This window comes from Miniopterus schreibersii (assembly GCF_964146895.1).
Source record: "Miniopterus schreibersii genome assembly, chromosome: 8".
NCBI classification, from domain to species: Eukaryota; Metazoa; Chordata; class Mammalia; order Chiroptera; family Miniopteridae; genus Miniopterus; species Miniopterus schreibersii.
Genome location: NC_138109.1, coordinates 33141112 through 33156643, shown reverse-complemented (window position 1 = coordinate 33156643; position 15532 = coordinate 33141112). Strand labels below are relative to the sequence as shown.

The 15532-nt window shown below is 49.1% G+C and overlaps 1 protein-coding gene across 1 annotated transcript; it reads right to left on the bottom strand.

The window, feature by feature from the left end:
* Positions 1 to 2448: 2448 nt before the first annotated feature.
* Positions 2449 to 15531, bottom strand: MRPL37 (mitochondrial ribosomal protein L37). Its single transcript, XM_081145799.1, has 7 exons — positions 15061 to 15531; positions 14059 to 14242; positions 13850 to 13965; positions 10339 to 10524; positions 7945 to 8102; positions 4845 to 5048; positions 2449 to 3192 (listed from the first exon to the last, which is right to left on the bottom strand). The coding sequence occupies exons 1-7, from the start codon at positions 15404 to 15406 to the stop codon at positions 3115 to 3117; spliced, it is 1272 nt and encodes a 423-aa protein (XP_081001925.1). The 5' UTR covers positions 15407 to 15531; the 3' UTR covers positions 2449 to 3114.
* Position 15532: the final 1 nt, after the last annotated feature.

Genomic DNA, 15532 nt, shown 5'->3' with positions numbered 1-15532 from the left:
GGGGACGATAGAGATTCAAAGCCGCCTTTTCATGGGGCTTCTGAAAAGCTCCAGACCCAGCTCCTTGAAATCTCCTGGCCAAGTGCAGCTTATTCATCTAAAAGTGGGGAAAACTGAAAGGGAGGAGCTTGATCCCATTTTGCAGATGAGGAAACGGAGCGTGTGAGAGGGAAGCTGGAATCTAGGAGGCTCTTGGAAATGGCTTCCCCAGTCCCTTGCCGCTGCTGGAAGTGAACTGAGGAAACTTTTAATGATCAACAAGACACAAATCGGACCCAATGAGAGTATGTTCACATATGTTCGCAATGGCAGTGTCAAAATGTTGGTTCCAAAAGTCTGTTGCTTAGAAGTCCAAGTCCCTGCAGGTGGGTTTTTACACCGATGGTGTGACCTCTCCCTCCACTCCTCCCCCAGACTCACTGACTAGGTAGGTGGTCAGTTCTCAGGCTCGAATGTCAAACGGCCTTAAACATCATCATGAATTTCTTCCCTTCCTGTGTTTAAGGGTAAAGGATGTAAGAAGGTGGTGAGGGTGAGGTAGGTGGACCCCTTTCTGTGGAGGGGGCTGCTCTTCCCGCTACACCACGTGGTCTCTAAGCCTCAGTTTCCTCACCTGTGTAGGGAGGCGAAAAACCACCAGTCCTGCTGGCCTCACCTTGCCGATCAGCTGCAAGGGGCCTGAGGTGAGAGTGCAGTGCGCGCCAGGCTCCACAGCTGACCTCCGAGTTCCAAAGAGGACACACCGAGACCAGCCATTAGGGCTGTCCTCACTTGGGGGCTGGATGAGGGCGGTCCTCAAGCTGCAAGGTCACCTCATCTGCTGACTGCCTGCTCCCCCGCAGCCTCTGTCCCACAGGCTCGACACTCAGGCTCACTTCGCTGTCACTCCCCATTCTTCCGCCGCCTGCACCGGGCTCCGGCCTGTCAGCCTGGCTTCAGGCCATCACCATCACTCACCCAAGAATCACTGCAACGGCCTCCAGCTGGTCCGTACAGTCACCCTGCCAACTCGTCCTCCACAACCACCAGTGTGTTTTTTAAATCCCTTTGACTCAGCAATTTTGCTAGGAATTTATCTGATGGCTATGCTGGCAAAAGTATGCTAAGATACATGAGCAAGGATGCTCACTGCAGCATTATTTGCAATAGTAACAACTGAGAATAACTGACTGTCCATCGATAGGTATTAATGCAGCTGCTCAGAAGAACAAGGTAGCTCACATGTGCTGACGTGGCAAGATCCTGCTCCCAAGGCATTAGGTGAGAGAGGGAGGTGCAGTGTACAAACAGGATGACCCTAGTGATGTGCATGTTGTTACACACGCACACTTAACGGCACCACTTCAGAAAACTCTAAGCTGCAGAAGTTACCCTGAGGGACTAGAACTAAGGATTGCCTCGGGTGGGGCGACTTCACTTTTATAGTATACTTCTGTTCTTTAAGATTTCACCATTTATATATATGCAATAATAATTTTTTTTTTTACTTTTAGAAATATGAAACACTTCATGAATTTGAAAGTCATCCTTGCGCAGGGGCCATGCTAATATTGTGTCATTCCACTGTTAGTGTACGTGCTGCTGAAGTGAGCGCTGTAATGATTATCTTTAAAATGAAAAATGGGCACCAGGGCTCTGAGCTCCCCAGGCTCCAGATCACCTGCCATGGGAAGCTTGGGGTGCTTGGCATTCAAGGCCTCTTGTGAGTTGGCCACTCCAACCTTACCCCAACCTCCCCGACTCAGCAGAACCCTGTGACCTCCCCCACCCCCCCCTTTTGCACCATGCTGCCTTTTCCCAGTGGCCCCTTCACACACCGCCACCAGTGCAATCTGTCCTTTTCCTAGTAATCCCTTCTGCCACCCCACCCGTCCCTGCCAAGCTGAAAAGGAGTTATACAGTGGAAGGAATGCAAGCCACAGTCACACACAGGCACAGATTCTTTTCTGCCATTTACTAGCTGTGGTGGATGCAACGCATGCTCCATCTCTCTTCAGAGATCCTCCAGCAGCAGGAAGTGTCCATAGCCAACTGCTCTCAGTGGTCCCTCTGAGAATTGCACTTGGCCCAACAAAGCCACCCTACCCCAGGCCTCCCCAGCTGGGGGGAGGGGGCCTGGCTGGCGACAGGCCAATGCTGTTTGCAGAAAGCCTCAGCACCTTGCCTCCGGAGGGACAACTCTCCTCCAGAGACCCACAGAACCAGAAATGGCCAAGGCCTCGGGTGCAAACCCACTGAGCCATCTCTCCACCCAGGGCTGCCACTGTCCGTCTCCCCAGGTGCTGACCAAGGCTCCCCCCACTCACCTGCCAACCTCCATCTCGGGGTTTCCTAGGGGAGCTGACCTACAGCACCAGCTGTGTGACCTTGGACATATTCCTTACACTCCCTTTCTCATCTTTAGGGCCCAGAACAGTGCCTAACACAATAGCACTCAACATTTTTCTTGAATATGGAACCGACATTTACTTCACAAGGGTGGTGTGAGGATTAAACAGGAGGCTGTATATAGGTGCCCGGCCCAGAGGAGGGCTTGATGTTACCAGAACAAATAAGAGACCAGCTGACCAGGCCTTACTGATCCATTAACCAGGACACTAGTGAGAAATCTACAAATACTCCGCCCAGCTGTTCTGCATTGTGGGAGGTGTCCACAAATTAAATTCCACAGGGCCCAGTGTTCATCACAGAGCACCCACTGGAGTTTGGTTTTGTTTGTTTCAGTTAATCCTCACCCAAGGATATTTTTTCCATTGAATTTTTATTTTTATTTTTTTAAATTAATTTTAGAAAGAGAAAGGAAGAGAGAGAAATTGATGTGTTGTTCCACTTATTTATGCATTCACTGGTTGCTTCTTGCATGTGCCTTGACAGAGGATCAAACCCACAACCTGGGTGCATCAGGAAGATGCTCTACCCGAGCTGCAGGACCTACACTAGTGCGGAGGCAGGCTCCCGGCCTGGGCGCCTCCAGACAGCACCCCACCATGCACAGGATCCAGTGCACTGGAAGCACTCTTTATTGTCAGCGGGACCCCAGGCTCCACCCAGGATACAGGATCTTTAATGGGGGAGGGTGGGGCAGGGGCTTCAGGCCTCAGAAAGGTCCTTGGCTCACACAGCACCATGCAAATACAGAGCTAAAAACTTCTTGAATGTCTCTGGCTGGAAATCAGTTGGCCCAACAGGTTCCTGGAAAGAACACAGCCCATTAGGATCCTGCTACTAGGTTTAATGGCAGCAATTAAAACAAAGGTCGGTTTTATGCAAATCTAAGTACCTGGAAAATAATTGTTTCTTTCTCTCAAGGACCAAGGAGGGGCCTGGGGAGCTGGCATTGAAGATGCCCGAGGGGGTTGGCTGGGAGAGGACATGAAGCACTACCAGCTCCTTTCACTAAATCTCCTGTTGACACGACCTGATCCCCAACCTCTCTTACTCCAACCACCGCAAACAAATGGTCTGTTGCTTTTTTTCACCCCCAGGGACAAGTCCTCACTCACTCCACACACATTTATCAGGCACCTTTTCTCTCTCCACTGGCCTGTGTCCTGTGCTGGAAACCCAGTGACCTGAATCTGGCTCCTGCCCTCAAAGAGCTTACAGCCAGGTGATGACAGGTCTTATAACAAAAGTAGGAAAAAGATGCTAAGAAAATGGGAGAAAATGACTAACTCACTGACTTCCATACACAGAACAGACCATGTATGAATGAGTCTTTTCTTGGGGGGGGGAGGGGGGGAGTCTTAAAGGGTAAGTAGAAAGGGCCAGGAGAAAAAGAAAAGGAAGGAGACTTCAGAGACCAGTGCAGTATATGCACTGTACAGAGGCTCATAGGATGGCAGGAAGAGCAAGGGCGAGGAGGCTGATGCTGGTGGGGGTGGAGGGAGAGGCAGCTGGGGGCAGGAGCTGAACTGAAGAGGTAACGAGGGGCCACTGACCAAACCAGGACGGCCTGGCACTAAGTGTTCTGGAAGGAAGAGGTTGAAAGAAGAGAGACATGCAGGGGGAGGGAGAGAGAGCAGAAGGCTGGTGGGGCTGTGCAGGTGACACATGCTGGTGTCTGGGCAAAGGGAAGGTCCCCTATTTAAGCACAGGAGGCATATCAAGGGAGAAGCAACTGAGAGATGCTGGAGAACTAACTAGACAACTGACATGCTGACAATGTCCAGAGGCTGAACAACACCACTTAGCAAATCTACTCCTGCCCATGTGGGGCACAGGACACAGCTAGTGAGATCCAGCACCGCGCCTACACCGTTCTCTCACCCCTGATCCTGCTTTATGTTCCTTCAGTGCTTATCACTGCCTGACATTACATTATGAATGCATCACTCAGGAACCCTGCTTGGAGCTCGGTGATGGAGGAGAAAACATGTAAACAGATGGAGCAGAAGAGCAATGTGATCGTGTGTGATGCAGGAACACAGGGCTATGGGAGTGGGCTGGTGGGTCCTTATGCTCAACCTGGAAGGAAAAGCAGAGGATGGCCAGACAGAGGGGCAGTGGGGGTAGGGGGAGGGGGGGAAGCCTCCTTTGCAGCATCTACCAGGATCCTGAGCTATTTAAGCACAGGGCACACTGGGAAGGTGTGAGGAGCTGGGCATGGTGGGTGCTGAGGGAAGGGGGAAGGGAGGTGAACAGCTGGGCAGGGCCCGGAGTGGAAGGTCTTGTTTTAGGGGATGGACAGGGCTGAAGGAGCCCTCCAGTCAGAAGTCCTGAGCACCAAGCTCCTAAAGCCAGGGTCCCATGCACGATCACCCCCTCAACCCCATCCCTGCTCACCCTACGCAGGGTAAGTCACGGCCCTGCTCCAACCACAGTCTGGAGATGGCTAGACTTACCACCACCACCTTCTTTTTGATCACTGGGAGACACCAAAAATGCTGATAGAGGAGCTGGTCTGAGTCCATCCAGACCAGATTCTTGACGCCCTCATCAGAGGCCAGATCTGTGGTGTTCAGCTGTAACACCAGGAACTGGAAGACACGTCCATCGGTACCCACACTCTGCACCACTATCGGCTGCTCCAAAACCTTAGCATCATTCTGAGGAAAAGGGGACAAGCAACCAAATCGGAAACTGTGGAGTGTAAGGAATAGCACAGGCCAGGCAGCTTCTAGTTCTGGCCTTTAAAACAAATGTCCACTCCCATTTACTGGTTTCACCACCAGACAATGAAAAATGAATGAGTTCAGGGCCCTGACCAGGGCCAGGCCTTCCTGCCCTCACCCAGCCTGGCTCTGCCTGGCCTGATGCCTCGTGGCCCCAGGGTGCCTGCGCTTCAAGCTGAACACATTAAAGTAATAATTCTTGCCACTGAGAGGTGATTACTGGGCAAGCAGCAGAGGACAAGAAGGTGAGCTGAGAGGTTAACGACAGGAAATCCCTCAAATTTCTGGGGTTACCTGATGGCGATACCAGTCACATCAGCTCTATCAAATGTGGGCCTGGAGGGTGAATGGATGTATATAATCTCATTCGGTTCTCATTCCACTGGGCAGACGAGGAAACTGAGATTCAGAGAGGCAAGAGGCTGTCTGGTCACAAAGATGTGTGGCATCAGAACCTAAACTGGCTAACCCTGAGCCATGCTCATTTCCACTCTGCCGGCATCCTGGAGCGTAGCCAGTCCCCTTACCAGGTCTTCATGCCCCAGTGCAGCTCTGAAAACATGCTGGACTCCTGGTGTCCACTCTGACATGTCGGTTTCAGCATTTCACCAGTCAACCCATCAGCTAATTATCTTTGAATTAGTGCCACTTGGTAATAATAACACCAGCAACCATTTACTGAAGGCCTCTCCCATGCCAGGCATGTGCCAGTTTTACATAAAGTCACTTCTAATCTCATAAATCTAGTGGCATATTCCCACTTAACAGATGAGGAAACAGAGGTTCAGAGATTATAATTTGCTCAAGAACACCCATGAGATGCAAGCCAGACCTCATGCTATTAAATCACTCAACACCCTACTGTTCTCGTCTACACCCAGTGTCCCATTGTGTCCAACAGCAGCACCTCTTCTCACCCTCAGTAGTGTCCCAGTTTGGGTGACAATCATATGTTCACCCACTGAGACTCTGCAGCAATCCAGTTTCATGACTGCTACCCACTGGACAAAGATCCACTAGGCAGGCCCCATGAAGCACAGCAGCCTTGATTTGAAAATGCTGCCTACATTCGCCTCTCCAGGGCTGAATCTAATGTCAGGAATAGCTAATGTCAGACCTCAGTGTGGGCCACACTGGGACTGCTGGCCTTAGAAATACCTGTTCTTAGCTGCATGAGAAATAAATAAAAAGAAAAGTACCTCTAAGTGTTAGCTGAGGATTCTGTATTGACTCTTATCTCCCTCTACAGATCAATAAAGCTGCAGGTAGTACATAAATTTCTCAGCAATTTTACCTTTTACACAGAGGCTCTTGCCATAATTGCTCAACTTCACATCCCCAGGAATAATCTGTACCTGGAGGGGGTGGAGGGGCCTCCTTTCTACCCAACTGGGTGGCAATTAGTGGCAGCATTGCTACCCATGCTCTGCTGGTAATAGCTGGTTCAGAAGCTACAAGGAGCCTGCAGACCTGGACCCCAGCAAGCGATGATCTCTGCCTCCATCCCCTGCCCCAGAGATGGGAGGAAACACGTCCTTCGAAGCTGGAGGGATCAGGGTTCCCGTGCCTGCTGACTCACTCATTAGCTGTGGGCTGTTGGGCAAGTTACCTAACCTTTCAGAGACTTCAGGAAATATACAAAGCATGGAAGTAAAGATAACCTTCCAAGGACTGGAAAGACACAAGAAGGTCATAAAGATGTGTCACCATGGGCAGCTACTTAGCCTCCCTGAGCCTCAGTTTCTTCATCTGTAAAATTAAGTTAATGGTTATCTGCCACAGGGGGTTGCTACAAGGATTAAATAATGCAGTGGTTCTCAAATTTTAGTGCAGTGGTTTCAGTCGTGAGCTTGTACCAGCATCACCTGGAGGCCTCACCCCCCCAGTTTCTCTGCAGCAGGTCTTGGGTGGGTCTGAGAATCTGCACTTCCAACAAGTTCTCAGATGCTGCTTATGCTGCTAATCCAGGACCACATTTTGAGAACCACTGGCATAAAGAACCACGATTAAATCTCTGGCATGTAGTAGATGCTCAGTCCAGGCAAAGTCCATGCTACCACCTCCCAAACCCCACCTAGTTTCTAGAGGAGTGGGATGTACAACAGACCATTTTTAATTTACTCACTCCTCTAGGAGGGCCTTAGGATCTAAACAAGACCTGGGAGCTAAGAGCAGCTCCCAGAAACACTCCTCCACCTCTTGCTCCCAGAAGATGCTTTCCCCTAATCTTGCAACAGTTCCGTTTGACAGCCACTCAGCCTGCCTTCTACACCATCTAGGTCCCTGAGCCCTCTTCTTAGAATCAAGGGCTACCACAAAGGGGTATCTTGGGTCTCCAGAACCTGTCTTGACTTGGTAGGCAGGTCCGGGCCACTCTCCTGCTTCACTTCCTCTGCCTGCCTGATGGAGCCTGCAGCTCCGGTTCAGGTTCTGGTAGAACAGAGGCGTATACTGCAGACACACAAACAACTGAAGCCATAAGAGCTGGGTGTACCTGGTTCCCATCCTTTCTCCAGCACTCACTGCTGTGTAACGCTGGAGAAGTGGCTTAGCCTCCCTGTGATTCACTGGCGCAGTTTTAATACTGGGGGTCACAATGGAACAATATGGGCCACTGTGATCAACAAACGAAGCACCCTATGTAAAAGACAGGCACAAGTGGGCACCCCGCAGATGTCAGTTCATCTCTGAGGGTGAGTGGAGGTGCCTTTCCCTGAAATTCCTCAGTAAAGCAAGGCTTCTTCCTCTGCGCCCTTTCTTTCTCTGAGCAGCGTAAGGCAGGAGACCATCACCATGCAAAGCAGCTTGGTGGTCTTCCCCACATACATACCCCATAGAGGAGCCGGGCCTGGACCAGGGCATTGCCAAAGGCGAACAGGATCATCTTGGCCCTCAGCTGATCTGGTTGGAAGCGGTTTTGCCGGGAATTGGCTGCCTCCAGCAAATAGAGAGTGTGAGGATAGGGGTAAGGATAACCCTCCTGGAATCCTGCAAGATAAACAACCATATGGAGGCAGAAAAGATTAATTGGCCTGCCCCAAGCTCAGGAAAGTCACCTCAGCTCAGTTCAGTGACAGGCACTACAGACACTCAGGAAAGACAGATACTACCATTCTCGCCCAGTGGCTAGCAAACTTCTGCCTGCCTGCCAAATCTGGCCTCCAACCTGTTTTTGAAAATGAAGTTTTTTATTAGAGCACAACCCTGCCCACTCACTTATTTACATAATGTGTACTGAGTAGCTGTGACAAAGACCATATGCAAAACCTAAAATATTTACTATTTCGCTCTTTATAGAAAATGTGTGCCAACCCATTACAGGTGATTCTTGCATGAATCTAACTCCACCCCTTTCTCTCTCATTCAAGCACACGGATGGATGACAATGATACTAGCAGAAGGATAACTAACTTGAAATCTATGGTAATCATTTTTTTAAAAAAGCAAGTCATTTGGCCCTGGCTGGCGTGGCACAGTTGGTTGGACTGTCATTCCATGCACTAAGGGTCACGGGTTCAATTTCCAGTCAGGGCACATGCCCAGGTTGTGGGTTTGATCCCTGGCCCCAGTTAGGGTTCAGGCGGGAGGCAACCAATTGATGTTCCTCTCTCACATCAATGTTTTTCTCTCTCTCCATCTCCCTTCCCTTCTCTCGGAAATCAATTTAAAAAAAAGGGCAAATCATTTGCAAAATGCAATACTTTATTATTAATAACAAATAACTTGCCTCATATCTCACAACTATGTGTACAACACTGATGCTGAGAATCCAAGTTCAGCATGTGCTCATTTCGACCATGACCCTGCCAGTCATCATTCTCCTCCCCTGCAGGGCTCTGGGCAAACCCTTGGTAGGTGGGGGCTTCTAGAATGAGTAACCTGGATTAGTCAAAGTGAGTGAAAGAGAGGAAGAAAGAGGCTGGGAATGTGGGCTCTGAAAATCCCAAAGAAGAGCACTACTTACGAGAGACATAGCTTTCCCATCTGTCTCGATCCTTGCTTTGATCCCTCAGCACATGTAAACACCAACACTCAGCACTCAGTCTGTGCCAAGCTCTAAGGCAGGTACCAGGAATAGGCCAAGCAGAGCCTACTATTGCCTTTGAGGAACTCACAGTTTAGAGGGGAAGACAGACAGGAAAACTGATCATATCCACATAGAGGGACATGTCAAGATACAAGATGAGTCGGGCGTGGGAGGGACGATAAAAGGTCCTTGATGAGACTGGAAGGTCCCAGAGCATTTCTGGGAAGAGGTGATTCCTAAGATGAATTATGAAAGATGAGGAGTTATCAATGAGGTGAGTGGTCAAAAGTTCCAGGTAGAAGGAAGAGAACATGCTAAAGTGTGAAAGTATGAAAGGGCATGATGTGTAAGTATAGCAGGAATAAAGGGGGCACCTGGGGGAGCAGACCAAGATGAGGCTGGAGAAAGGGACGGAGGCCAGACTTGAAGGCCTTCATGTGATAAGCTAAGGCGTCCAAACTTTGTCCAACAGACAGCAGGGAGGTGGGCATGGAAAGAGATGGGATCACATTTGTTTTAGAAAGGCTAAACTGTGAACTAGATGGACTACAGGGAAAACAGCCTGGGCAACACCAGCTGGGAGACTGTGGCAGTAGGCTGGGTGAGAGACACAGGGACTGGCATCGGTTGCAGTTGTGGAAATGAAGAGAGGTGAAGGAGAACACACTACCGCTCATGAATGAGGGGACAGCGGGAGTCGTGGGCTTCTTAGCCTGACCCCCTAGTCTCTGTATGAGCTGACAAGGTTGACAGTGGTGCCTTACTCGATGGAGTTTGGATGAACAGCACCATTCAAGGCCTGTGGAGCTTCCTCAGTCCTACCAGGAGGCCGGCCAGAGTTTACATGGTACAAAGAAAGGGGGTGTCTTTCAAAGGAGCTATGAATACAGGAAACATTTGGCCCTTGATCAAAAGCCCCTCAAGATGCCAATTAAAACTCTGATGTAACAAAGTTGCTTCTCAGGTTGTCAAAAGCAAAGTCAGCCTTTCAGCAAATCATTTAACCTCCCCAAGCCTGTTACTTTGCTTCTAAAAGGGGGATAACAGTACCAGTCTCACAGGGCTGCTCCATGGATCTTAGAAGAAAATACATGTGAGGTGCCTAGGACATGTAAGTACTCAGTAGACCCTTCCCCCTTGGAAAAAGCACGTTTCTCATCTCCACACTGCCTGAAAGTCAAAGGTGTTGACCCTTACCCGTGTCGTCCTTCTCGTCATAAACATTGCATTCCAGAAGACCAATAGTGGGAGATATGGGATAGAAGGTCTCAAGAACATGATCCTTAGTAGCTTCAACTTCCTCTCTGGAAGCGATGGGGGGCAGAGGATCCTTGGCATTCAGCCGGGCTCCGCTAGTACCATGGACCTGAAGGAGAAGAGACTCTAAAGGGGAGAAAGACAATTAGTCTAACCTGCTCTAAAACCTTATCTCAGCTTCATCCTGCCACACTAAAGTCTTTTATAGCTTTCCAAGCTGATTGCCCTAATCATAGAAAACAAAACTTTGGTTAAGATATTAATCCTGGGATTCTTGGGAGATGAATGCATTCTTTTTTTTTAATAGTTACTGATTTTTAGAGAAAGAGGAAGGAAGAGAGAGAGAGAGAGAGAAACATTGATGTGAGAGCATAACATCAATTGGCTGCCTCCTGCACGCCCCCCACTGGGGACTGAGCCGACAACCCAGTCACGTGCCCTAACAGGGAATCGAACCGGCAACCTTTCAGTTGCAAGGGACGATGCCTAACCAACTGAGCCACACCAACTAGGGCACATTTTTCTTCCTGTGTTCCCTTTCCAGTGACCCCTAAGACATGGTGGCTTCTGTGGGTTCAGGGATGCCCCGTAAAGACTGTCCCAAGCCCTGAGCTAAGCTGGGAACCCAGAAATGAGAGTTACTCTCTGCTCTCAAGAAGCTCGCCAGGTAGTAAGCACTATAGCGAAAGTATGAACCACACTCGGAGATTGTAGAGGTGGGAAAATGACCTCCTTTAGGAGGCCTGGGAAGCTTCCTGAAAAAGGCACTGCCTCCAAACTAGCTTCTGAAGGACTGTTAAGGGCAAAGTTTCTCAACTTTGGCACTTTTTACATTTTGGACCAGATGATTCTTTGGAGAGGGAGGCTGTCCTGTAGATCTTCAACAGCATCCCTGACCTCTACCCCGTGGATGCCGGGAGAACTCCGCCCCCCCATTCAAGTCATGTCATAATCAAAAATATCTCCAGACATTGGCAAATCTCCCCAGAAGACCACATTGCCCTTGGTTGAAAGCCACTAGGTAAGGGTTTGCCAGGCAAAGGGGAGAAAAGCGTTCTAGGTAAGGAGAAGTAGCACGTGCAAAGGCATAGAAGCGTGCTACTCCAGGGCAGAGTCTAGGGAAACAAATCCAGGTGACTAGAGTATGGTACAGTGGGAGGGAGAGACAGAGGGAGACCAGAGGCTCTGGAGAAAGGCTATTCAACCAGGGAAAAAGGCCAGACTGATTGTCTTCAACAACTGAGAGTGAAAAAAACCAGGCCAGTCAGAAAGACTCATTTAAGCAGGATTAGCATATTTGCTACAAAGAGACATAGCTGTATGGGGAAAAAACTCATATCTGTCTAATCAGCAAGCCTGCCTCACTGAATGTGAATGCCCTTCACAGAGGTCCCTACAGGTGGCCACATGCCACCACCACCAGGCAAAATGGAAGAAACTCCTTGAGAATGGTCTCCTGAGAATTCTCCATGCAGGCAAATCTTCCTCTGAAAGTGCGTGGTTTTTGTTTGTTTTTGAAATATATCTTTACTAATTTCAGAGAACGGCGGAGAGAGAGAGAAAGAGATAGAAACATCAATTATGAGACAGTCATTGATCGGCTGCCTCCTGCACACCCCGCACTGGGGATCCAGCCTGCAACCAGGGCATATGCCCTGACTGGGAATCGAACCACAATCTCCTGGATCATAGGTTAATGCTCAATTGCTAAGCCATGCTGGCCAGGCTGGTGCGTGGTTTTTTTATAAATACACAAATAGCTGTGCAGTGGTAATGGATCAAGAATGACAAACTTATGTACGGTGTAGCCATTAAAAACTGCCATTTGTGCCCTGGCCAGTGTTGCTCAGTCCACACACCAAAGGGTTGCAGGTTTGATCCCAGGTCGTGGTCTTAGAGCATGCAGGAGGCAACCAACAGATGTGTCTCTCTCACATCAGTGTTTCTCTTTCTCTCTTTTCCCTTCCACCATCTCTAAAAAAAAAAAAAAAAATCAATGGAAAAAATATCCTCAGGTGAACAGGTGTGGATTAACAAAAACAAACAAACAGAAAACCTGTCACTTAATAAGCATGTGGCCTCCCTTACTACATGTAAAAAAGGGATACTACATCTGTGGATAGATAAACTCTGATCTGTTTGTTAAAATAAATCACACCCATACCTCAAGAATAGTTTTCTAAAGTATTTCCTGTTTCCTCACATTTAATCTGTAAAGAAGATAAATGTGCCTGGACCTCTCCTAACCTTGGGTTTTAGATTTTCCCCACAGACCACTCTAGTGTGGTTTCCAATTCAATTCCCTCCACATCCCTCCTCCAGTGACAGCTCCAAATGGGGCAGTTTAATTAGAGGTAATACTTGATGATGGGCCAACAAGTGCTCCTCCATTAATGAGGTTCACTAATTTCCTTAGTGGTGCCATTACCTCTGCAAAGCTGACTCCTTGCCAAGAAGTCCATACTCAAAGGGGCAAGCTGGAGAAGCCTGACCAAGCAGATGCCCTGAAAATCCCAAATTATTCCATTGCTGGTCTCCCTGCTTCAGGTTTCCACTCATCAGAACTCCTGTGTACTCTGAACATCCCTGCCTGAAACACCTGAAATTTGGTATTCATTCACCTGTCCCTTCAGTCAATACCTATCATGTACCGTGAACTGTTAAGACACTGTGCACAGAAGTTCACAGTGCAGAGGAGCAAACAGAAAAGATACTGGGCATAAGGAGCACAGGGGAGGAATAGCTAACCTGTGGATTCACATAGGAAGGGGGCCTGAGTTGAGTCTTGCAGGTAAGAATTTAGTCAAATGAGGAAAGCAGAAAAGAGCATTCCAGACAAAATGCAGAGCACGTGCAAAGGTGTAAAAGCTTGATGCCAAAACCCTGCAAGCGGCTAAAGTGTAAATTTGGGCATAGGGGGGTGGCGGGACAGTAGAGCAGGACACAAGACTAGAAAGACTAGGTGGTGGCCAAATCACAGAGGGCCTTGGGCAGCATGATAAATGGTTTAAGTGAAGGATTTGAAACAAGAGGGACATAAGGAGACATGCACTTTAGAAAGATCATTCCAGCAGCTATGTGGAAAATGGATTGGGAAAAGGAGAAAAGCATGCATGGGGTAAAAAGGCTCTTGCAACAGAATATAAGCTTTGTGAGGGCAGACACTGTGTGTGCTTTATTACTTCTTTGTGTCGTCAACACTTATGCACTTGCAGGCGCTCAATAGATATGGCTGAATTAACAGTCTTGGAAAGAAGTGATTAAAAACCAAAAAAGCCAGTTATGGCTAATAATGTTGAGGACGTGCCTAAGCCTACAAAACTGGACCATGAAGGATGGAAGTGAGGGTACATATAGGGATGTGGGGGGCTGGGAATGTGAGCTGGTGGTAGGGCTAAGAGTAGAAAGATAAAAAACTGACTAAGGCTTTCTGGTATACACGATGACCAACCTCGGTTCCAGGTGGTGGATAACCTGTAGTTTTTGGCACAAATCCGCCTGGCCAGAGCAGGATGCTTTAAAATCTGGGATTTACACAGCTGTATCAGACTGTCCACAATGACTGGGCTTGGAAAAAAGAAGAAACATTTGGAGACATAAAACAACATGTTGACTCCAAAAGCCATCAACTGGAAATCTACTGACCTGGGGAAAACTTACCAATATGTCTGTCTCTTGGGGATATCTTCAGTGGAGTGCCAGAGACGGGCGTGAGAGATCACATTCAGAACACGTTCATCTTGGTTCTCTATGTGGTTCCTTGGGTCATCAAGAAGGCTAAGCACTTTCTCGGGAAGGCCTTCAATTAACTTGGCCTTGGTAAGCCAGAGGGCCTGCTTTACACCTTTGGGGTAGTCACACACACACACACACACACACACACACACACACACACACAAAAGACAATTCAGAATGAAATACTTAAGCCTGCTTGGTAGCATCTTGGGGAAAAGGCCGCAGAGAGAGCCATCTGAGAGGTCAGAAATAAAATAAGGAACAGAAGCTAGAACAGCCAAATTTCAACTCAACTTCAGGAATGACTGTCTAGCGATGGATGGTTAACCACTGAAATAGTGCCTGGCACCAGGGGAATTAAAACAGTGGCTAAGAAGGCTGAGATCATAAGGGTCTATCTGTTGCCTGCAGCATTCAGACAGACCCTAGATGAATGCCAACCTTTCAAAACCTATATCTCTTCTACTAACCCACACCCAGTTCCTGACGGGAAAAGCCCATATCTACCAAATGTACCTCATTTATTAGGATTAAACCCATACAAACATTTAGAAATGGAACTTCTGGGTTTTGTGGTGGAGCATAAAAAACCCTGGAGTGGGAGTTGGTAACCTGAGTTTTAGTACTGACACTGCCATTGCTCCTTAAACTTGGAAATGTTCTGTAAAGTCTTTAACAAAACTCTGAGAGATACAGAGCTACAGAAGCGGACTGGGGTAATGAGATCATGAGCTTTAGGGTAGACAACTCTTTACAACTCACTTAATCCAAACAACTGTCAGAAAATAGGAATCACTACTGGCCCCGTTTCGCAGACGAAGCAACCGAGACCCTCGGAGTTTCAAGGTCTTGCCCAAAGCCACAGAGGGTTGGCGTCAGTACTGGGAAGAGGAACAAGGTCCCCTCCCGCCCGTCCAGGGGCCTCACCCTCGAGGAGGCGGCAGCCCGCGTGGAAGGTGTGGCAGGTCTGGTCCTTGTACAGCGGGTGCTCGTGAATCGGGGTCAATCGGCGGGATTTCGGATGCTTCCAACCGGGATCCCAGGGCGGGAAGACCGGCCGCGCCAGTCCAGGCACGAAGTGCATCTTCCCAGCATAGGTGATGGGCTCCACTCCAGGGATTTCGTACACCCGGTCAAGGGGAGGCGGCTCGGGCTTACGCGTGGAGCGGACGCCCCACTCATACGCCCCGCGTCTTGGGGCCCCACAGCCCCCAAGGCCGAGCCGTCCGGGGCTAGCCAGCGCTCGCCCTGCCGGCCCCAACGCCAACGCCATACCGACTTCGTCTCCTCAAGCCCTCCACCTGGACGCCGCCATCTTCCTGTGCGCGAGGCCTGCTGGGAACAAAAGGGGCTGGGCGGCAAAGCTCGTTTTGTGAGTGGCAGCCACTCGAACCAATCA